We start from the raw sequence: 24770 nt of genomic DNA on the forward strand, positions 1-24770 counted from the left end.
GACTTCACTTACACTTTCATCCCTGATAAAATGTGGGGCATATTCTAAACTATTGACCATTAGATACCTTTCATTATATGTTTTCCATGCATTATTTGCTGTTGTACTGTTCTGAAATTTATTTCACAGTTTTATGGGTTGTGGTTAAATTTCCCAGTTTTCAGTAGTTTACAAGATTACTACTAGCTATGTAAAGTCAACAGGAATGATCAATGAACAATCTATAATGAGGTTGTTGATGGAAGTAATAAACAATCTATTGTAAGGAAAAACAAAGGGTTTTCTCTGAGCCAAACAGAGCACAAGAGCTCCAGAGACACAGAAACAAGAACTTGAATTGTGTTTTGCTGGACTACAAAATGGTGATGACTGATAAAGGCAAAAACCTTTATGCATTAAAAATTACATAAACTGCTCATCAAGAACTAGGATTGGAGCTGCAAGAAGTAAGGATACTTGTTAAGCAAGGATAAGTTGGTGTCCAAAATGGTTGCAGAGTTAAAAGGGAAGACCTTGAAACCATAATGTTGCGGCTACTATAGGATGTTAATTTGAGAATGACTGGTGGTGTTGAATCTGAAATCAGGACATTCAAGTTCTCGGTGATGCAGGAACATGTCTGAAACTATGTCCATTTTGGATGACTAAACCGCAATTACTCCATTTTGGTTTTCAAATGTACTCTCTTCTTAAATGGTTAAAACAGATTTGCAATGTATGTTCAATAGACCACAGGTAGGCTTTTTTAATTAGCATAAAGTTCAACTTAAATCAGGTATAAGCCAGAATGACTTTCTCAAACCTCAATAAGTGAAATTTTCTCCCATCAGTAATAATTATCACCACCCATGCTTTCAGAGTAAAAAATAATAACATGACTTTGAGTTCTCTCATTCTGAGTGTGTAGATCTGTGGTTACATATATGTATTTTGTTAAGTAAGAACTTTTTTTTTAAATAATAAGTATGGAAATTAGAGTACATATAGGTGGACAAGGTCTGTACCATAGCAAGTATCCATCTTTATTATATTGGTATACATTGGGAGCAAACCTCATTGATTGATAACGAAAACACTAACATATTGGGGAATTGTATGCTAGCACTGTGCTGATTTACTATGAGCTACATGTATTATGTAAAAATTAGTTTAAAGCTGAGAATCTAAAAACTAACTCCAACATGTACTATCTGTATGAATTTTGTCAGATTACTTAATTCTTCACACCTCAGTGTTCTCATAGGTATATGCTACTGTAAAAATTTAATCTTTGTATTATAAATAGCTATGACTTTGTGATAAATGTTCAAAATAAAATAAATACCACTACATTATGAGACAGGTAATGATTGTTCTCCTTTTATAAAAGAAGTAGTTGAGACCTCATGATGCAGGTAAGTATCCAAAAGTCTCAGATAATAAGGGATAAGCCAAGCATGAGGGTTATATATGACTTTTATGACTTGATAAGTAAGTAAGTGAAGTCGCTCAATCATGTCAGACTATTTGTGACCCCATGGACGGTAGCCTACCAGGCTCCTCTGTCCATGGGATTTTCCAAGCAATAGTACTGGAGTGGATTGCCATTTCCTTCTCCAGGAGAGAATCTTCCCAACCCAGGGATCGAACCCAGGTCTCCCACATTGTAGACAGACGCTTTAACATCTGAGCCACCAGGGAAGGCTTAATAACCGCAACTAAATCCACGGTACATAGTCTAGTACTGGACATCTGGCCGAGGCCAGGTAAATTGGAGTCCATTTCTAGGATTTTTTTGTTTTTTAAACTCAAAATAGAAAAGACTATCAGTTGCTTTCTTAATTGGAAGATGTTGAGTCTGAAATTCATGTATTTGCAGATTTCATCAGGTTGAGAAGGCTTAGGTTGAAGCCAGAGAAAAGTGTGTGTGAGAGAGAGAAGGGAAAAAAAAAGAACTCCAGTACCCAAAGCCCTAATTCTCAGTTTTCATGAGCAGAAAGTGCCCAGTTGCTTCTCCTTTCATCCTCTCCTTTCCACACTTAATTTGATGTTATAATCTAATGAATTATTTATTTACTTTTACCTGTACTAGTTTGAGATGGGTTTTTCTTGCTTTTCAAATCATTATAATCAGTAACAACATCTCAAATGTTCTAGATTGTATATGTTTCAAATTAAAGCAAAGTACTAATAGATAAAATTAATTTTTAAATACTAAAACATTTCAAAATTCTGGATCAAATTATCTCATAGGTAAAACTGCCTATCTTATTTTTCAATACCAATTTTGTATTTTCCTTTTTGTTATTACTATTATTTGAAATAAATATGTGGTTTTTTTATAATATCAAACAGGATAGTATAAAAGAACAGGAGGAGAGGACATTCTCCTCACTTACTCAACTGATAGTTGGGAAAAAAGTTATTGACTGTAAAGGATCAACCTTACACTGCTAAGTAATTAAAGGCACAATCCAAAGTATATTTGGTATCATTTAATTTGCCTTGAGGCAACATCTTAACATGTTACAGAAGAAAAGAGAAGAGAAAGGAGAGAAAGAGGTGCTGGAGGAGAAACAGCTTATAAAATTTGGTAGACTGTGGACAGAAAATAGTGTTCTTGTTCATATATATTTATACATTAATAAATATTCCACTTTCATTGGTCTTGAGACTTTAAGAACTCAATATGATCTTTGGTGTATTATAGAGCTTACTTTTTTTCAAAATAATGAATATTTTAAAATATGAATATATTCTCATGTACATGTCATAATACAGTAGCAGTAATTCAACTGTTTTCTGTTTATGTTTTCTATATACTTCTCCTTTACTATCAATATAAGTTTTTAATGACAATCCATTGATGTATATCTAAAAATATGTCAATATATTATTTATAACATCTAAATAATATAACTTCAGGAAAGTTTTGCAGGTTACAGGTTATATGGAAAAGAAACACAGTCTAATAAACTATTTTTCTCCTACTACTTTTCAGGTGAAAAAGACAGTACATTGAATTTGCTTTCCTGCAGAAGCCACAGATAATGAGGACTTATCATTGCCTATCACTATTCATCTGGACCTATATGTATCATACAACTGATGCTATCCCATTTCAAGAAAAAGGTAGCAGTGATTTACCGAGTGAAAGGATAGTGGGTCTGACACAAGATGATGGTAAAATGCTACATCGTACCAAGCGTGGCTGGATGTGGAATCAGTTCTTCTTGTTGGAAGAGTATACAGGTACAGACACACAATACGTAGGCAAGGTAAGAGTTTTTATATGATAAGTCTAGAAGTTGAAAGTGATAGTTATTTTTTACATCAATTTTCCATGTCACTAATAATTATTTTAAAGTATTTGACTAATGGCAATATGCAGAGGTATCATGTTGTCAATTCATTCAGTAGGATAATGTGGGGAATGTGATTTATTTAGGTAGTTAGATTAGGTCAGTATTCATAGTAAGCCTCAAAGAACAAACTATTTGTGGACTTAATTCACTATTAATCAGCTAAATATGATATAATTTCATGTGCATGTATCTAAAAGATTTTTCAAAGATTAAGTCATGAGTAAAAATAATTTGATGCATTATATAAGGCAAAGCAAATAAAAGTATAATATACAATTGTTACTAAAATATATTAGTCTCTGCTGATGAATAATTTGTTGTAATTAAGAATAGTATGCTGTATATGAAAAACAAGTAATTTGAATACTTTTAGATGCTTCTGTCTCCTAATCAGTCAAAATGAACTATATCTTGCCTATAATCCAGACCAAAGGATTTAAAGCAGAGAGAAGAAGAAAAGAAAAAAAAAAAAAAAAAGAACTAGAAAAAAGACATTACCCTTAGACAGACTTAATTCCATTCCAGTTGCAGCAAGTGAAAACTTGCTCATTAACAATCACGACCAAATGGCAGCAGGGAATACATAACCCCCTTCTTGTATACAGTTTCGACAAAATAGAGTTATTGCCTCACTCCTCTTTCTGCTGTGTCTTGAAATAGGTGACATATTCTTTCTGCCATCCAGAATTTTCTAATTATCTATTGTCCTCTTACCGATCACATTCATTCTATTCCACACATACACTAATTCCTTTTTTTCACTGTGAATTATCCCCCAGTTTGTGCCCAGTGCTGAGATAGTTTCAAATTCTGAGCAGAAAACAAAATAAATAATTATTAATACTAAAATTTCCCATTAGTCATGTATTTATTTATTTTTTATTTGTGGCACAAGACACTAGAAGTGACTCTAATGATATAAACATTGTTTGACTCACTGGCAACTTGGGCAAATCTGATAGAATCAGACAAAAAGGAAAACATGAAAAGTACCCAGTATCACAAAAGTTATCCTTATTGCTATTAGATCAGAAATATTGGTGAAATAGACAAAATCTTGGTTAATTCTTTACTCTCTGTATGTGGCAGTAGATATTTTTTTTTTCAAATGCAACTTCTTTTAACCTATTATTTCCTTTTCTTTTGATATCTCTCTCCTCTGGTTCCTTAAGTCATATTCATTTTGCTCCATGCATTTCACTTCCTGACTCTTTTTTCCCTTTTATTTTGCCTTAGGTTAGTCACATGGCACCTTCCAACATCCCTCATTTAACATCACTTCTCACACTATATTTAATAACTAACATCAGGATATTACAAGTTCAACTGACAAATGTTTGTGTCTGAGGACTTGAAATTGCCTTATGATTCTGTTCCTAAGGCAATGTGTAAAGGACAGATTCAGTTCATGGGGCCTTGCACAAAGGGATTTATCCTTGGAGATTCACAGATACAGAAGAATAGATACAGATAAAAAGAGATACTAGTAATCTTAAGGTAATCAAGGCTCCTCTACAAGCATTTATTTTTAGCCATAAACAGAAATACTTCTAAATATTGATCGCACATTAATTAACTGATCACCATTACTGCACTGACATTTAAAAATATACGTTATGCTTTAGATCTTCTTGCTCCTTGTTCATTTTTAATTAGTTCTATAATCTGTCAAAAAATAGTGAAGTGGGACCTGCTTTTATTAAATTACTTTTAATAAAATATTTTGTCACTTGGTACTTGGGAAAATAACCTCACTTTGATCATGGACAAGTTTCAACAAGATCATGAACCCAAAATATAAAACACATTAAAATAGCAAAATTTTTCCATTGAGGATATTCAAACCAAAACTATGTGTCAAATGTTTTTATATTACCAATGGAAACAACACTCATATGAAAGAAAATCTTCAACAAAATAAAACACTGTTTGGAAAAACTACTTTATCTCTTTTGTAAGAAGACCTTGTCTTAGATATGCTGTCACCACCTATTTAGTTCATTATAAAAATGTGATTTCAACTACTCCTTAGCATTTATCAAGCTTTTCTGTTGTGTCAGTTGCTCAGTTGTGTCCAACTCTTTGTGACCCCATGGACTGTAGGGAACCAGGCTCCTCTGGTCCATGGGATTTTCCAGGCAAGAATATTGGAGTGGGTTGCCATCTACTTCTCCAGGGGGATCGTCCCTACCCAGGGATTGAACCCCAGTTCTCCTGCATCGAAGGAGATTCTTTACCACCTGAGCCACCCAGGAAGCCCTATTAAACTCTTCAGCTCAGTTCAATTCAGTTGCTCAGTTGTGTCCGACTCTTTGCGACCCCATGAATTGCAGCACACTAGGCCTCCCTGTCCATCACCAACTCCCGGAGTTCACTCAAACTCACATGCATCAAGTCAGTAATGCCATCCAGCCATCTCATCCTCTGTCATCCCCTTCTCCTCCTGCCCCCAATCCCTCCCAGCATCAGAGTCTGTTCCAGTGAGTCCACTCTTCGCATGAGGTGGCTAAAGTATTGGAGTTTCAGCTTTAGCATCATTCCTTCCAAAGAACACCCAGGGCTGCTCTCCTTTAGAATGGACTGGTTGGATCTCCTTGCAGTCCAAGGGACTCTCAAGAGTCTTCTCCAACACCGCATTTCAAAAACATCAGTTCTTCAGCACTCAGCTTTCTTTACAGTCCAACTCTCACATCCATACCATAGCGTTGACTAGACGGACCTCTGTTGGCAAAGTAATGTCTCTGCTTTTTAATATGCTATCTAGGTTGGTTATAACTTTCCTTCGAAGGAGTAAGTGTCTTTTAAACTCTTAAGGCTCTGTAAATTCTCTCCTAATCTGCTCTCCTAGCATTTGACATTATTGCTCACTTGCATATACAGCTAGCTCAGCTCTCACCCTTGAACTTGGTCAAACACTTGAGTTATGATGACAGATTAATATTTTGAACACAAGACATATTGTCTTTTTGACCACCTTGCTCTGGTTTCCCTGGGTAAACTTAAACTGAATCTTCAAGAATCCATTGCAGTGGCAGTACCCTGAGTGAAGACCTACTGTATCTACCGTGCATCAAGATTGGGAAAAAATAGGAGCTTCTAATGGGAAGAAATTTTCAAAGGTTTTTTTTTTTTTTCTTCTTATTTTTCAGAAGCTAGGTATCACAGAATATGGTAAGATATATTAATTTATAGCTGATATAGAATTATAGAAATTTAGAAGTGTATCTGATCCTTGGATGTAAAATCTAGGGTTCAATTACTCTTGCCTGGAAAATCCCATGGATAGAGCAGCCTGGTAGGCTGCAGTCCATGAGGTTTGCTAAGAGTCGGACACGACTGAGTGATTTCACTTTCACTCTTCACTTTCATGCATTGGAGAAGGAAATGGCAACCCACTCCAGTGTTCTTGCCTCGAGAATCCTAGGGATGGGGGAGCCTGGTGGGCTGCTGTCTATGGGGTCGCACAGAGTCGGACACGACTGAAGTGACCTAGCAGCAGCAGCAGTCTTAGAACAAACAAAATGGCAGCTGTGGAATTTAATAAATATACAAGTGTACACACACCAAACATAAAGCTTACAAGATTCAGTCCTGATTGTGCCATTCAGTAACAGTGCAAAAGTTGTAAGTCAGCTAACTTTCCCAAACTTCAGATTCTTGTTAGGTTAAATTAAAATGTCATTAAGATTTCTTAACTCCAAATTCCTGTTGTTTTCTAGGATTGTGGAGGAAGGGAGCTGAGTCTGTAGCTAGGAAGTGCTAATACAAATTTTTAAAATTTCATGTGGATAAATCTAAGGGTTGGGATTGCATACAGCAAGAAACAAACACACACACACACACCCCTAAATAAAAGCTAGTTTAGTAGGGTGAAATTAGACCACTACTATGAAATGCTGAAAATTCAATGCTGTGATGTTTTCTTATACATCATGGGATGTGAATCCCTGTTGAACTAGTGTACAAATTCATCATGAGTGGAGCACAGTTCTGGGATGATCATTTTGCTTTCAGTGTCAGGGTGTAGTGGAGGACTAAGGGATACATTGTGAGGATACTTTTATAAGGAAATGTTGTAGAATATTTTCTTATGTCATTTCATGTCTTTGTAATACAAGAGAAAAGTCAGACATGTTGAAATAAAAAGCATTTTTTTTTCCCACAATAATGCAAGCTGAGGTTTACTGATTCTGTTTTCTTCAATGAGGGAAACCTTTGCTTCTTATTCTTGAAGATTACAAAGTCATAACAATAGCCATGTGATTTCTCAGTAATGTGAATAGATGTGTGACTGAAATACTTGGGCAGTACTAATATCGCTCAAGAGAATAATTAAAGTAAAGTTAAGAAAAAGTATAGCAAAGGTTCCTACTATTCTTGTAGAGAAACTTCATACACAATTGATTTTTTATATATTAGGTTTAGATCTCGAAAAATCCATACTTACGGATTAATAATCAATTGATCATATGTCTACACTTAATGAGCAGAAGTTAATTGTATTATTTTAATATTTGGCTGTTAGAACACATTTATTGCATGATGAGATAAATTTACAGATAAAGCAATTATTGACAATTATTATTTTTGAACAAAATTTTAGTATTCATAAAATAATTTTAATATATCAACTTAATTGACCAATATATTTTAATTCAAAGATATGTAATATTTATGCTTACTTTTCTCAGGGAAGTTGTTGAACTGCCTTTTAATAGTCACCATCTAAATTCAAGTTATCTTTTTTACAAAATAGCTCTCAATTATTTATAGTTTAATTCAAAAACATGTACTAGTCCATAGCTGAAATCATCCAAAATATAATCATAAAATTATAAACTAGAAAAGAGTTTTAACATTCATGAAACTCTTGGTTACAGCTGGATACTATTGATGTAGGTTTTTACAAAAATGAAGCAAAACAGAAGTACCGATTGTCAAATGGTTAGGAATCTGATTTACATTTATCAGGGGGTGGAATAACTCTTTGGCACTTTTACAGGTTGATGTGGTCACTAAATATGTGTCTTTCCCCCAAGAAAATATAAAATAGTGTTCTTGGGTAGGCAATTTTCTCTTAGGCTTTTAGGTAGGAGATGGCGGTATGATTTGTACAGAGACAGAAATAAAGTCTGAAATTTCCTGAAGGCTATTTGATAAATGGTTATAGAACATTATAGTGTTTTTTTCTGAATCTAAATAAATGATCTTTACAAAGGTTTTAAAATGTCATTACTTATGATGCAGTCCAGGTAGCAACTGCATCTGATCTATGGGCACATTATATCCCAAAATGCTCTTTATAAATTCATTGTTTAAAACTGAGAACATATGAGAAAAATACTAAGCATTAAGATGAGGTGCTCAGGAGAGTCTACAAAGGCTTATTTCATACTGAATTCTATACAACTCTACGTTTACAATAGAGTGCTGTCATTTCCTTCTGACTACCAGTCCCCTCACCACCGGAACTGGAATACCCCAGCCCTCTACCACTGCTATCACCGCAGTAAACAGACTTTTCCCTTGACTTAATTTAATGTTTAATTCTCAGAAATTGTTGCACACTATTTCTTTCTTTTTTATTAGGATATAGTTGCTTTATAATGTTGTATTAGCTTCTGCTGTATAACAAAGTGAATCAGCTATTTGTACACATACATCCCTTCTGTCCCTGTTGGACCTCCCAACCCTTCACCCCTCAGATCAGTTGATATTTCAATATTCAATAAAAATTTTTTTTTCAAAAATAAAAGTGAAATAATGACATTTTCAGATTAAAAAGAGCTAAAAAATTTTGCTTCCAGCAAACACACTAGAAGTAATGCTAAAGGAAGTTTTTGGTTTTAAGGGAAATGACAACATACAGAAATTAAGGTCTACACATGAAAATAAAAAGCATGGCTAGAAATGGGAATCACTTAATATAACATGATTTTTTAAAAATCTTTTGCTTTTAAACTGGTAATAAAATACCTAAATAATAAATGATAGCAATGTATAAAGCAATTTGCAATATATACAGAAAGAAAATATATAACAAAACTAAAGTCCTACAGGCATGGGAGATTATAGTGTTGTAAGATTGCTATTTTAATTATAAACATGTTGTAAACAATTATAAAATATATAATATTGATTCCATTTACAGTATAATTTATAAGGTAGTAATTATTTTGGAGTAAAAGTGATTATAAAGTATATTTCTTTGATGTTTTCTCTGCTCTTTTTGTGATATATAGTGTCAATCTCTCAGGACCCAGATTAATAAACACTCAATGAAAATCTATTGAGATAGCACCTCAATGTTAATTTGAGTAAATATATGATGTCAAATACTTTGAGAAAATAAAAAAAAAACAATCTAACACAAATTCAAAGCCCAAGGGTCACATATTGTGTATAGGAAATAAGCTAGTAAACAAAAATAATTAAAATTCTGCCATAAATACAGTTTTGATAGATGACTTCATAACTTTGACAGTAGATTCTAGCTGGGAAGAATGAAGATGGGCTTCATGTAGGAGGAAGCACCTGATGTAGGACTTAAAGCAAAAGAGTGAAGATGAGATTATGGGAAAAGATGTTAGATACTTCCTGGAAAAGGGCCTATGAAATGATCAGATAGAGGTCAAGTATTTTGAAAAAGAAAGTTTTTACTTTACCCAATTTGTTTTATCACTCATTTGCTTTATAGTATGGCTGAACCATTTCAGTTTGTCATTACTTCTAGGATTTGTCTCTTCTTGAGCTTTATAGGAGGTTTGATGTAGTTGCAAATCCAAAATAACTTGGCAATATTGAACTCTTCCATTTCCTACTGATGAAATCCACAACTCCTTAGCCTTCTTGCTGACATTTTCTACTGTTTATTAAAGTCAGATATTGTTCATGTGAAGTTTAGACATCAACTTAGAGATGTTGACAGAGACTTGAGGGTTCCATTTTCTGTTACTATCTCCTCCTTAAGATTGTGCTCTGCGGTTTCTGTCTACTCTGGCAAACCCAAACTCCAACCACTGTCTCCTCAGCCCAGTGATATTACTTCTTCCTTCCTGGGGTCTAATTAAATATTCCTAACTCTATCACTGGAAAATGCCCTCAGAGGAAAAGTCTGGTAATAATGTGGTGGTTTAGGCCACAGAAATTTAACTCAGAGTCATAGGCTTTGCAGTACCACCTCTTTTGCTTGGTGGTTTGTGTCATCAAGCAGTTTTGTCTGTTTGTATATTTCTTGGGGTCATACATTCATAATTATTCTTAGTGGATATATTTGTACAGTGCAGCTACCTGTGAGGATAAAATGCCAAATATCAAGACTGATTTTGAGAAAATGCTTCATGATGTGACTATGCATGTTTCATGAACCAGTAAGATTTATTATAATATTGTAAGACTTAAAAATGTTTCAAATGTTCTAAGTCAAAGTAAACTCTTTTCCCCAAATGTATACTTATTATTTCTGTTTCATGGTTGATTATATTAGGTAAGACTGTCAGAATGCTTTACATCATAAGTGATAGTGTGAATCAGTTCCTTACTGTGATATGCCACTTTAAAGAATACAGTCCTTGGCATTTTAAAGTTCTCTGACATGTAAAGAAACATGATGGCTCACTGTTTTCTTCCTGGAAAAGAACTCAGACCTTCGAAAGGAAATTTGCTATGACCATTTGCAAGTGTTTTCTATTCACGCCTTGTCTGGACCAGCAAGTCTATTTTAGAGTCACATTTCTGCTTTTCCATTCACACATCAAATGCCCCACAAGAAAAAGTGATAAATGACCTTTCTTTCCAGGGAAGTTTTGAACAGCTCCACTCAATCTACCAGTACATCAATGAGAGCATGCAGGCAAAAGTCAAGTTTCAATAGTTAGCCTGTATCTTTTAAACTATTTACTCTTCTACTGTGTATGTTACAGTTATGTAAAATAAACATAAATATTACCATTTTGTTTTACTGCATTTTGTAAAAATAGTTCCATTTTATCTATTCAGGCTGGTTTAGTCCTTGAAAATATAGATTCCCCCTCCCCCCAACCCCCGCTAGTTCAGTGTCTGGTATATATTAGCATTCAATTCCATGTTGATAGTAATCTAGGTTTTTTAGCACCGGACTGTAAGGGTATCATCAGCTGTTATAATCATTACACTGATTAACCACAAGATAGAGCTAAAGTTGAACAGGCGAATAGCTTCTAAACCCACTGAATGTCATTAATGAAGTTTTGCAAAAAGAAAAATAAATCACATATCATGCCTTTTTACTTATTCATTTTCATAGGTACATAAGTCATTATTTAGCTCATTAAAGATGGCCTTTTCTTAACATCAAACATGATTTTAACAAAATGGAGCAAAAAAGGAGAAAATTAAGTTTTAAAATATATTATGCAAGATAGTTAAAATTGAGCCATGCTAAAGCCTTTGACTGTGTGGATCACAATAAACTGTGGAAAATTCTGAAAGAGATGGGAATACCAGACCACCTGACCTGCCTCTTGAGAAACCTATATGCAGGTCAGGAAGCAACAGTTAGAACTGGACATGGAACAACAGACTGGTTCCAAATAGGAAAAGGAGTATATCAAGGCTGTATATTGTCACCCTGCTTATTTAACTTATATGCAGAGTACATCATTTGAAACACTAGGCTGGAAGAAGCACAAGCTGGAATCAAGATTGCCAGAAGGAATATCAATAACCTCAGATATGCAGATGACACCACCCTTATGACAGAAAGTGAGAGGAACTAAAAAGCCTCTTGATGAAAGTGAAAGAGGAGAGTGGAAAAGTTGGCTTAAATCTCAATATTCAGAAAACGAAGATCATGGCATCTGGTCCCATCACTTCATGGGAAATAGATAGGGAAACAGGGGAAACAGTGGCAGACTTTATTTTTTCGGACTCCAAAATCACTGCAGATGGTGACTACAGCCATGAAATTAAAAGACACTTACTCCTTGGAAGAAAAGTTATGACCAACCTAGATAGCATATTGAAAAGCAGAGACATTACTTTGCCAACAAAGGTCCATCTAGTCAAGGCTATGGTTTTTCCTGTGGTCATGTATGGATGTGAGAGTTGAACTGTGAAGAAAGCTGAGCACCGAAGAATTGATGCTTTTGAACTGTGGTGTTGGAGAAGACTCCTGAGACTCCCTTGGACTGCAAGGAGATCCAACCATTCCATTCTAAACGAGATCAGTCCTGGGTGTTCTTTGGAAGGAATGATGCTAAAGCTGAAACTCCAGTACTTTGTCTACCTCACGCAAAGAGTTGACTCTTTGGAAAAGACTCTGATGCTCAGAGGGATTCAGGGGAGGAGGAAAAGGGAACAACAGAGGATGAAGTGGCTGGATAGCATCACCAACTCAATGCACGTGAGTTTGAGTGAACTCTGGGAGATGGTGATAGACAGGGAGGCCTGGCGAGCTGTGATTCATTTGGTCGCAAAGAGTCGGACACAACTGAGCGATTGAACTGAACTGAACTGAAATAATATAAACTTTACATGTTATTGTGTTAATTTTCAACATAATTTAAAAAGTAAAGATACATTATAAGCATTGTTTTAATCTTAAATTTATTCATGTTAAACACATTAAAACAGAAAATCAGATCACAATAAAAAATGTTCACAAAATAAATATTTTAACATGTTATTGAAGGTATATTAGGTAGAGAGACACACTCAGATCGCTGAAACTTGTTACAAAACTTTGGTAATGAAAGAAGTTGAAATTGATAGTTATTGTTCTATAATCATATGCTTTTGATGAGTTTAAATTTTCTTAACTGTATATCAATACAGTTGATATATATATGCTGCTGCTGCTGCTGCTAAGTCGCTTCAGTTGTGTCCGACTCTGTGCGACCCCATAGACGGCAGCCCACTAGGCTCCCCCGTCACTGGGATTCTCTAGGCAAGAACACTGGAGTGGGTTGCCATTTCCTTCTCCAATGCATGAAAGTGAAAAGTGAAAGTGAAGTCGCTCAGTTGTGTCCGACTTTTAGCCATCCCATGGACTGCAGCCTATCAGGCTCCTCTGCCCATGGGATTTTCCAGGCAAGAGTACTGGAGTGGGGTGCCATTGCTTTCTCTGGATATATGTATATGTGTGTATATACATATATATATATATGCCTTGCACTGCTAATCTTCAAGGAACTTTTTAAGTAAAAGAGTAAAATCTAAAATAGATGTTATAAAAGTGACTATAAGCTAAAGTACAAAATAAATGATATATTTATGCAATCAGATACCTAAAGATTCTTCCACATTAATTCAGGTAACTTAGGTTTTCCAATTTCTTAAACCATTACCTGAAATCATGAAATATGTTAATATAGAGAGCAGACATAATTTCAAAGTTAGATTATATATATATATATATATATATATACACACACACTTAATATATAAGTATATATATATATACACTTAATATATAAGTATATATAAGTGTGTGTATATATATATATATATATACACTTAATATTACTTTTACAGAAGGCAATAGCACCCCACTCCAGTACTCTTGCCTGGAAAATCCCATGGACGGAGGAGCCTGGTAGGTTGCAGTCCATGGGGTCACTAAGAGTCCGACTTGACTGAGCGACTTCACTTTCAGTTTTCACTTTCATGCATTGGAGAAGGAAATGGCAACCCACTCCAGTGTTCTTGCCTGGAGAATCCCAGGGATGGGGGAGCCTGGTGGGCTGCCGTCTATGGGGTCACACAGAGTCGGACACGACTGAAGTGACTTAGCATAGCATAGCATAATATTACTTTGCTGCAGTTAGCAGTCCTACGAATAAGACTCAGCGTTCTCACTCCTTAGTAGTTTACTTTTTCCTGCACCTGCATCACAAGTGCCATGCCAGAAGACATTTTTAAGTGTTTGGCCATGTTGCTGCAAGTCCTGGCAAGAATACTTTTAACATTTTTTCCTCACAGGGAAAAGCATACAGTAGAAAAGGAATACAAAATATATTCAAGGGACGTCAATGCATTGAGTTTATCATTGATGTCTCCTCTGTTTATTTCTCTTGTGTAATTGGTTCTATTGATTTATCTTCCAAATTCATAGGTGTGTTGACATATGTGTTGCTTCTGTCAATATTCAGTCTCTTAAAAGTCTCTAGTCAGCTTTCTTATACTATTAAATTCCTAAAAAGTCCGATTACTCCCTCTATTGGTTTTTTTTCTAACAATTTACTTTTCTATACCTAATCAGAGTACTTTTTCTAAATTATGAGTATCAATGTTATCCTCTCCAAAACATTTTAAATGGTTCTTACTTAGGAAAAATGCTCACATGTTGAGATCATCATTCTTTTAAAGCTCTTAACAGTTGAATATTCACTACTGTGTTGTTGTTTAATTGCTAAATCAACTTTGACTTTTTTGCAATCCCATGGACTGTAGCCCTCCGGGCTCTTCTTATCCATGGGATTTCCCAGGCAAGAACACTGGAGTGGGTTGCAATTTCCTTCTTCAGGGGATCTTCCCAATCCAGGGATTGTTTCCTGCATTAGCTGGTGAATTCTTTACCACTGAGCCACTAGGGAGCCCAATATTCACTATTATTCATGGCATAATCACTCTTTATTTTTCCATTTAATATCCATCCCTCCGCAATTTATTTATACTCTCCATTGTATTCCCTGCTTATCATCTTATTCAATTTAAAAGGTCTATATTTGATATCACTCTTTATGATCGATTTACCCATCTGCCATGTAGAAGTTACTGTTTTCCCTTTGATATTATTGTATATTTTATAGCATTTTTTAAAATCATAGAACAATTGTATTTCTTTCTGTGTGTATGTATTTGTGTGCAGGCTGTTAAAAAATAATTACTTTTCAATTTCAATGATCTTAATATAGTACAGGCATATGTACACATGAACACACACATGTGTTAGAGAAATAAGAACAGCTTTCTTTGTAAATATATTAAACTTTGTAAGCAAATAATCTAAAGTGAATTCTGTGGTTAGTGCATTTTAAGTGTGTGGTTGAATTTAGCAACATATACAAATAATATGATATAAAACAATGATTCAATCTAAACTTTCTTTTTGACGCACAGGTTTTTATATTTAATGAATTTTATGCACTGAGAGCACAATGGATAATACTGTTTCAAGTTGTTCCTACTAAACAAGTATTTCTCTAAAGTTGGAATAAAATAGTGAGAGTGATAATACATTGCTGTATTTAACACTCCCCCGAGTATAAAAATTGCCTCTTTAAAATGATGTGTTCAAGGCTATAACCTTCACTTGTATTCTATGAGATATAATATGACTGATGAGTGAATCCTAATTTTCTCTCATGTCATTTCACTCCTGGTTATGTGCTTCATCTTGACCATTTTTATGGTGAATAATGCTGGAATCATAGAGTACACATTCTCTTTTCTGACTTTCCGGTCAAGGCTAGAAATAGAGACTCTCTTTTTAGCTTTGCGTAAACCTAAAAAGAAGCAGAGTTTGCATTTATGTCACAAGGAATTTCATAGAATAAAAGGTAGCTGAAATGTGTGAATTGTGATAAGAATGGCCTCTTCTATGTCAGAAGCATTTTTTGAGGTTTTTACTTGGTAACATTCTTTTCCTCGCTATGGATCAGAAAATGTAGAGGAAATGAAAGTTTATGTCAGTATTCAATTTGAATTATATGTGAAGAGGACCATTCTTATTATATTCACAGTAGACATTTGAATTACTGTAGGACTTGCAACATTTATGAGAAAAATCATCTTATTTATATGTATACAGGTATACAAGACAAGGTCAAATTTGCAAAAGTGAGTTTTTTTCTGAAGTAAATAAGGCTTATTCTATGTAAATATATGGAAAAATTCAGTGAATGCATAAAATGAAGATTACTAATGAAAAAGCTTCAAAGTGTACTCGATTATTCTGTCATACTGCTTTGGAGTTGTTGCAATGATTTAGTTATTTTCTGTTTATTTTAGGCTAACAAGCCAAGTAAATATGGTATAACTTGAACAATGAAGCTTAGTCATAAATATCCAAGCAATACAATATTGGAAAAATCATTTACATGGCATGTGAAACCACATATGTCATGTATATTGTGTGTGTGTGTGTGTGTGTGTGTGTGTGTGTGTGGTGAGTTTGCGTTTTCTCATATAATTCTTTTTTTTTTTTTTTTTTTTTTTTTTTTTTTTTTTAAACCTGAAACACTGTATTAGTTTTGCCAAACATCAAAATGAATCCGCCTCAGGTATACATGTGCTCCCCATCCTGAGCCCTCCTCCCTCCTCCCTCCCCACACCATCCCTCTGGGTCGTCCCAGTGCACCAGCCCCAAGCATCCAGTATCGTGCATTGAACCTGGACTGGCAACTCGTTTCATACATGATACTACACACGTTTCAATGCCATTCTCCCAAATCTTCCCACCCTCTCCCTCTCCAACAGAGTCCATAAGACTGTTCATATATTTCTAGGTTTGGTAATTTGTTTAAAAAAAGAACTATAAATAAATCTATAATGCTTATTCTTTACAGTAAAATATTGTGTCTTTTGGTTGCTTACTCATCTGACTACTTGAAAAAGTTTGAACAGTAATTTAAGGTCTGTAACTACAATTCCAATTATACATAAAAAGAAAAAGTCAGTGACTGCTTAATTTTGTGACATTTCTTTTGAAGCAAAAACCTGACATTTCTTAAAATATTAAAAATTAAAGATTTACTAACTATATTTTAATTTAAAAATTCAGAGTGTTATCCAGTTCAGTTCAGTTCAATCGCTCAGTCATGTCCGACTCTTTGTGACCCCATGAATTGCAGCACATCAGGCCTCTCTGTCCATCACCATCTTCTGGAGTTCACTCAAACTCACGTCCATTGAGTTGGTGATGCCATCCAGCCATCTCATCCTCTGTCGTCCCCTTCTCCTCCTGCCCCCAATCCCTCCCAGCATCAGAGTCTTTTCCAATGAGTCAACTCTTCACATGAGGTGGCCCAAGTACTGGAGTTTCAGCTTTAGCATCATTCCTTCCAAAGAACACCCAGGGCTGATCTCCTTTAGAATGGACTGGTTGGATCTCCTTGCAGTCCAAGGGACTCTCAAGAGTCTTCTCCAACACCACAGCTCAAAAGCATCAATTCTTCGGCGCTCAGCCTTCTTCACAGTTCAACTCTCACATCCATACATGACCACAGGAAAAACCATAGCCTTGACTAGATGGACCTTTGTTGGCAAAGTAATATCTCTGCTTTTGAATATGCTATCTAGGTTGGTCATAACTTTCCTACCAAGGAGTAAGCGTCTTTTAATTTCATGGCTGCAGTCACCATCTGCAGTGATTTTGGAGCCCCCAAAAATAAAGTCTGCCACTGTTTCCCCTGTTTCCCCATCTATTTCCCATGAAGTGATGGGACCAGATGCCATGATCTTCGTTTTCTGAATGTTGAGCTTTAAGCCAACTTTTTCACTCTCCTCTTTCACTTTCATCAAGAGGCTTTTTAGTTCCTCTTCACTTTCTGCCATAAGGGTGGTGTCATCTGCATATCTGAGGTTATTGAGTGTTATTAGAAATACTTAAATTTTAAAATGGGTTTTGTTATGAAGACAGTTGAGACTATGACTTACCTTGAAAAAGATGTATATGTATTTAGTGTTCACATACATATATATGTATATACATTTGTATCCCACCCATCAATAGAAGACAAGAAAAATATAAATCTAAGATTCTTGATGTCAGCAAAACAGGAAATATGTGTTAAAATATGCCAATAAAACAGGAAAAAAGTGAATTAAAATAAATAAGAAAATATATATTAGGCAAAGGAAATTTTAAATTTTAAAGTATTAACACAATATAATTGAACTCTATAATTATGCATTGATATCTGTTAGTTCTAGCACTATGCTGTATGACACCTAAGGTTTACAATGAATGTTTACTTAATTCATATAGTCCAGTGACATAGATATCAGAAGCATATACCCAAGGGAAAAAGCTCAATGTTTTTCACAACATTGTTGGAATCTCTGCTTTTGCTTACTTCCTTGCTCTAATTTGTCACACTGTTATTTTAAAAATTTTAAATGATCATCATCCTAAAATCTTTTCTGTTCAATTAACATAAGAACAGTTTCACTTCAATCACAATAATAAAAATAATATCAAAACAACTATTAAATATAGTTCTCCAGTGAGCCTTGTAAAGATGACAAAGTTCGAGACCTGGCAAGGGATTTGAAGTGTATTTCAGCTATCAGTATCCAAAAATAGCAAAAGACAAAATAGTAGTTAATAGTTGATGCTGTGATTCTCCCACCAGAAATGTACCCATTAGATACAACCTCAGAAATATTTGAAGATATATGCACATGGGCATTTAGTATACCACTGTATACAATAGCCAATGACAACAAAAACAACCTGAACATCCATTCACTGAATGTTGCTTACATAAGAATGAACAATTTCCCCACAATGTAAAATGAGTATATGGAACTACTTTAAATTATATGAGAAGCTATCTGAGATAAATTATTTACTATTAAAAAAAAAGGAAAGAAAAGTATGGGAGATAAAGTTTTAGGGGGACAGACAGCTCCAGTTAATATTTCATATTTATACCTTTGATATATTAGACTATATTTCATATCAATAAGGTGAGGACAGATGTTATCTTTATATTCACTTTGTTTTTATATTTGCTGCTGCTGCTGCTAAGTCACTCCAGTCGTGTCCGACTCTGTGCGACCCCAAAGATGGCAGCCCACCAGGCTCCCCCATCCCTGGGATTCTCCAGGCAAGAACACTGGAGTGGCTTGCCATTTCCTTCTCCAAAACATGAAAGTGAAAAGTGAAAGTGAAGTCGCTCAGGTTGTCTACTTGAAAGTTACACAGTCATGTCTGACTCCTAGCGACCCCACAGACTGCAGTCTACCAGGCTCCTCCGTCCATGGGATTTTCCAGGCAAGAGTACTGGAGTGGGGTGCCATTTCAGGTTATCTTAATTCTTTATCATCATCACATGTTCATTTCATAGTAAGTAAAAGTACTAACATGTATCCAATTTTTCCTGATGTGAGATCCTGTCCAGACTTGACCCCATCACTCTTTTTAAATTCTAGGTGCTTCCCCTGCCAAAGATTGGACTGACTAGTCATACCAAAATCCTTACTATCTTCAGATCAGATTATGCTTCTTATACCTCCCTGTTGCCTCAGAGGTTAAAGCGTCTGCCTGCAATGCGGAGGACCTGGGTTCGATCCCTGGGTTGGGAAGATCCCCTGGAGAAGGAAATGGCAACCCACTCCAGTATTCTTGCCTGGAGAATCCCATGAATGGAGGAGCCTGGTGGGCTACAGTCCACGGGTGACAAAGAGTCGGACATGACTAAGCGACTTAACTAACTATACCTCCAGCGTTTTGTAAATGGTTGGTTCTTTTTTAAGTGTCCTGAAATATTTCCCATCTCTTTTGTTTGCCATTAACTGGATATAACTCCTATTCATATTTCATAATTACCTCATACATCACCAATTCCAGAAAAGGTTTCCTCAAATCTCCCCTCTTCCCTCAACACAGTTCTATATATACTTCAATAACATCATTTTATATTCCCTTTGTTTGTATGTTTCACACTGCACTAAAATGTAAATACACAGATCCTGACACACAGTTCAGTTCTGTTCAGTTTAGTCGCTCTGTGTGTCCGTCTCTTTGCGACCTCATGAATCGCAGCACACCAGACCTCCCTGTCCATCACCAACTCCTGGAGTTCACTCAAACTCATGTCCATCGAGTCGGTGATGCCATCCAGCCATCTCATCCTCTGTCATCCCCTTCTCCTCCTGCCCCCAATCCCTCCCAGCATCAGGGTGTTTTCCAATGAGTCAGCTCTTTGCATCAGGTGGCCAAAGTATTGGGGTTTCAGCTTCAGCATCAGTCCTTCCAATGAACACCCAAGACTGATCTCCTTTAGGATGGACGGGTTGGACCTCCTTGCAGTCCAAGGGACTCTCAAGAGTTTTCTCCAACACTACAGTTTAAAAGCATCAATTCTTCAGTGCTCAGCTTTCTTCACAGTCCAATTCTCACATCCATACATGACCACTGGAAAAACCATAGCCTTGACTAGACAGAGTGTCTATAATTTGCATGTAGTGAAAAAATAAAAGAAGAATATAAGAAATAGTATAGATATTTAAAAGGCTGGGTGTAGTTTAGAATACATATTTGAGTATCATTCACTGTTTCATGATTTATCTTTACTAGTATGTAGGTTCCCTTCAGTAGGCATTTTCATTCATGTATTTCATTGTTGGGTTCCTAATGCCTAAAAAGATACCTGGAATGTATATATATATATATATATATATATATATATATATATGTATATATATATATATTCCAGTGATCTCTAGGGATCACTTCTAGGGACCTGGAATGTGTATATATATATATATATATATGTATATATGTATATGTATATGTATATATGTATATATATATTCCAGTGATCTCTAGGGATCACTTCATAATGTCCAGTGAAATATTGTATCATTTTTAAAAGGAGTAATTACCAACATGCAGTAATGATCAGATGATACATGGTAAAGTTCAACTTGCATTTGTGTCCATCACTCTAGGATAATATATACAATAATGAAGTAAAAGTTCCTCAGTTTCTGTATTTCAGAAACATTTGTAAGAAGGCTAATGGTTGCTCTTGATTGAATGACTGAGTGACGATTGATTTGGTGTTAATGTCGCATCTTTGCAGCAATCTATAAGTAATAATTGGTCTGTAATGCTCTGTTTTGGTTCAAATATCAGCAATGAACAGTTGCTGTCACCACAAACCAGAAAAGACAGAACTGACATTCACTGCCTTTGTACTTAGACTTATTTTCTGTATATATTTTGAGGGAGTCTGAGATATAAGTGATTTCTCCAAAATAGACTTAAAAGTAGTCCAACAGAGAGCACTCCAAAGGGGACTGGAGCCAGAGGCTCAATGAGCTGCTATCCTACAAAGGGATTTAAATTATTTGGGTTCTATTGTATGCTCATTTTCCTCTAGGCAAAATAAGCACTATTTCTTTAAAAGGACAAAAGTCAAAATGCTGTAGATTATATTATTACTGATCGTTGTAAATGATCAATTCTAATATGATTAACTGAGCTATCATCAATTCTTATTCAGTACATATATATATATATATATATATCTCATAGTGATTATATTTGTAAATAATAACATTGGTAAATTTTTACTTTTATGCTCTCATGAAATCACTGCAGATTAACTTGTATAAAGAGAACAGATTTTTTTTTGTAGAAACATATTGACTTAGTTTTTATGAGGGTTTTTTATATTAAGAAAATAATTCTTGTTTGGAAAAAATTGTTAAACAGATTAGATATGGAGTAAAAGCTTTAGAAATAGGAAAGTTTGGGAGTTTTTTGCTCATTTTGGTGAATAGTACAACAGTCGAGCACAGAGGTAAGGAGACCACTAGTGACAGAAGGCTAACTGCTTTGATGAAAGGTCAATAAAAGTTCATAACAAAAGCTTACATTTGATAGCAAAAGGAACTCTAAGATAATTAACGCATAGTACTAAATTTCTGTATAGTGGTCAGAGTGACTCTGTGCTAGGTCTTCCACGCAATAAATATAATCTTCTACAACAAAGTTAAAATTATGTATGGATTTGTTAGTAGTTATGAGGTAGAATTATTAGGCAGTCAGTGTAAGATTGGGGGCCTCAGTTCTTTTTTTTAAATTTCACCTCATTTTCTCACATAAGCGTTTTGCTCCATTAGCCTGACGCTATACTTGTTGCTCCAATCTAGGCATTCAGAGGAATGCTGCTCTGGTCTGAGGATCATAAAACATCCAGATCCAGGACAAAGCAATCGGTAATTGCTGTCCAAATTATCAAGGAGGAAAATTCAAGGTGGATCATTAACTTTTAAATATACATCTGGTCACTAAATGGAGAAGGCAATGGCACCCCACTCCAGTACTCTTGCCTGGAAAATCCCATGGACGGAGGAGACTGGTGGGCTGTAGTCCATGCGGTCGCGAAGAGTTGGACACGACTGAGCGACTTCACTTTTCACTTTCATGCATTGGAGAAGGAAATGGCAAGCCACTCCAGTGTTCTTGCTTGGAGAATCCCAGGGATGGGGGAGCCTGGTGGGCTGCCGTCTATGGGGTCAGACACGACTGAAGCAACTTAGCAGCAGCAGGTCCCTAAATAATGGTCTGGGGTCTTGAGAAAGGGTTGAGGGCTGGCACTCAATGTCTGGAGAAACTGAGAAACGGGAAACCCAAAGAAGCCATAAAAATGATAAACTGGATGTTGTGATATTTAACTGCTTGGTCAGAAATTACGTACATCAGGTTCTGAGCCAAACAAAAATGAACAGATCAATTCTAATAAAGATATAAACTGTTTTTATTACTGCTTTTGCAGGTATTTCACCCCTTCTCAGTGTCTATGCTGGAAGTTTTGTATCTCTATCCTCTAAAATAAACTTTCTCTGTGTGTTTGAGAGTTTGTGAAATTCTTTATTCAGCTCCGCAAACAGAATTTGGTTTTCTGTTTCACTTAATATTGGTTGGCTCATTAATTAGCTTGGGTTGAAATTAAGTGGATTAAATTTTTTTCTTATTTAATTTTCTCTTTTTTTACTTCAAAGTGTTATAAATGGGATTATCTGGAAGACACACAAGAGGGAAAGAGTAAAAGCGACAGAATATAGGCATCTTTGATAAAAGTGTTCAGTTAAATGGAGAGGGCTTTGCATTTCCGGAAGACATTAAAAGGGGCCAGTGAAGTTTTATCTAAAATTTCAAAAGATCAAACGATACCAGCTGATACCCAGCTTAAAACTGGAGCTGTATGTTTGAAAATGTATGTCACCTAAAGAACAAATGAATAAACTTTAAAGTTTCAAGATCATGTGAATTTCCTTCTCTTAAAATTTCCTGACCCAGGAATTGAACCAGGGTCTCCTGCATTGCAGGCATATTCTTTACCAACTGAGCTACCAGGGAAACTTCTCTTAATATGTACTAGTCATTAAAATCATGCTACCTTTTAGTTTCAGTCTGTTTCGTAATTGAACTACTAATACTCTCCAGAAACTTACTTTTTTTTTTTTTAAGTAATTGGTTGTCTTCTTTATACTGACAAAGATGCATCAATATCTTTCTCAACATAAAGCCTCACATAACTATATTATCCATTGGAAAGTCTAATGTGATGTCTAAACTTTTTAATTGTTTTATAATGACATATGGAAGGTAAACTCTGTGTCTATGAATGAATTTTCTTGATTTTATCCTCTGTTTAATAACTTTACTGTGTATATAATTTATTTTCAAAATAACTTCAACTGGAACATGAACAGCATCAATCACTCCTTTATCTTTTAGTGTCCAAAGTTGTTGATGAGAACATACCTGAGCAGGTGATCTCCTCACTGGAAGCATTTAGGATATCTTTTCTTCATGTAGTGGTATGAAATTTAATGATAACAGAGGAGAAAGAAAATCAAAAGTAAAAGGATCCTAATTCTTATGTTTCATCACTTTATCAGTTTTAGAACATTTTGGAAATATTGTGAATATAAAAATCAATCATTTTGAAGTATATACTTCAGTGGAATTTATTTCATCTTCAGTGTGCACCATAACTCCTATTTAGTTTCAAAACGATTGTATTACCCTCCATATAAACCCTATATTCACAAAGCAGTCACTACCTAGTCCCACACCTCCAGCCCTGTCAACCACTAACCTGTTCTGGATACCTCATATAAATGGAATCTATACAATGTCTTCTTTTATTTCTGGCTTCTTTAATTTGGAATAATAATTCTGAGGTTCAACCACACTGTAGATGAGATCAGTTTAAATTTATTTTTCTAATTGAGTGATATTCCATTATATGAATATACCCCATCTTGTTTATCCATTCATCCAGTAATGAATCTGGTTCCACTTTTTGCTATTGTAAATAGTGTTGCTATGAACATTTAGGTACAAGTATTTGTTTCAATACGTGCTTTCAGATTGGGAGGATATACCATTAGGAGTGAAAATTCTGGACATACGGTAAATTATATTTTTAACTTATGGTTGTTACAAAAACTTTTTCATATTTTGTTGGTCTTCCATACATCATCTTTGATTTAAAAATTTGTTCAAGTCTTTTACCCAATTTTTAATTGTATCATCTTTTGGTATTAAAGTACAAGAATTCTTTACATAGTCTGAATACTGGACACCTCTCAAATATATGTTTTGAAAAACATAAGCTCCTATTATGTAGGCTACTTTTTTTTTTACTTTTCTGATAGTGTCTTTTGATGCACAACAGCTTATATTTGCTTATTTTTATT

General features: G+C 35.1%; 1 protein-coding gene across 1 annotated transcript in view; it reads left to right on the top strand.

Moving 5' to 3' along the window:
• Positions 1-24770, top strand: part of CDH9 (cadherin 9) — a 139220-nt gene that overhangs the window by 50662 nt on the left and 63788 nt on the right. The window contains exon 2 of the mRNA XM_006073952.4: positions 2981-3257. Coding sequence (XP_006074014.3) covers positions 3030-3257 — 228 coding nt within the window. The 5' untranslated portion in view covers positions 2981-3029. The remainder of the gene's footprint in view (positions 1-2980; positions 3258-24770) is intronic.

This window comes from Bubalus bubalis, chromosome 19, assembly GCF_019923935.1.
Source record: "Bubalus bubalis isolate 160015118507 breed Murrah chromosome 19, NDDB_SH_1, whole genome shotgun sequence".
Taxonomy (NCBI): Eukaryota; Metazoa; Chordata; class Mammalia; order Artiodactyla; family Bovidae; genus Bubalus; species Bubalus bubalis.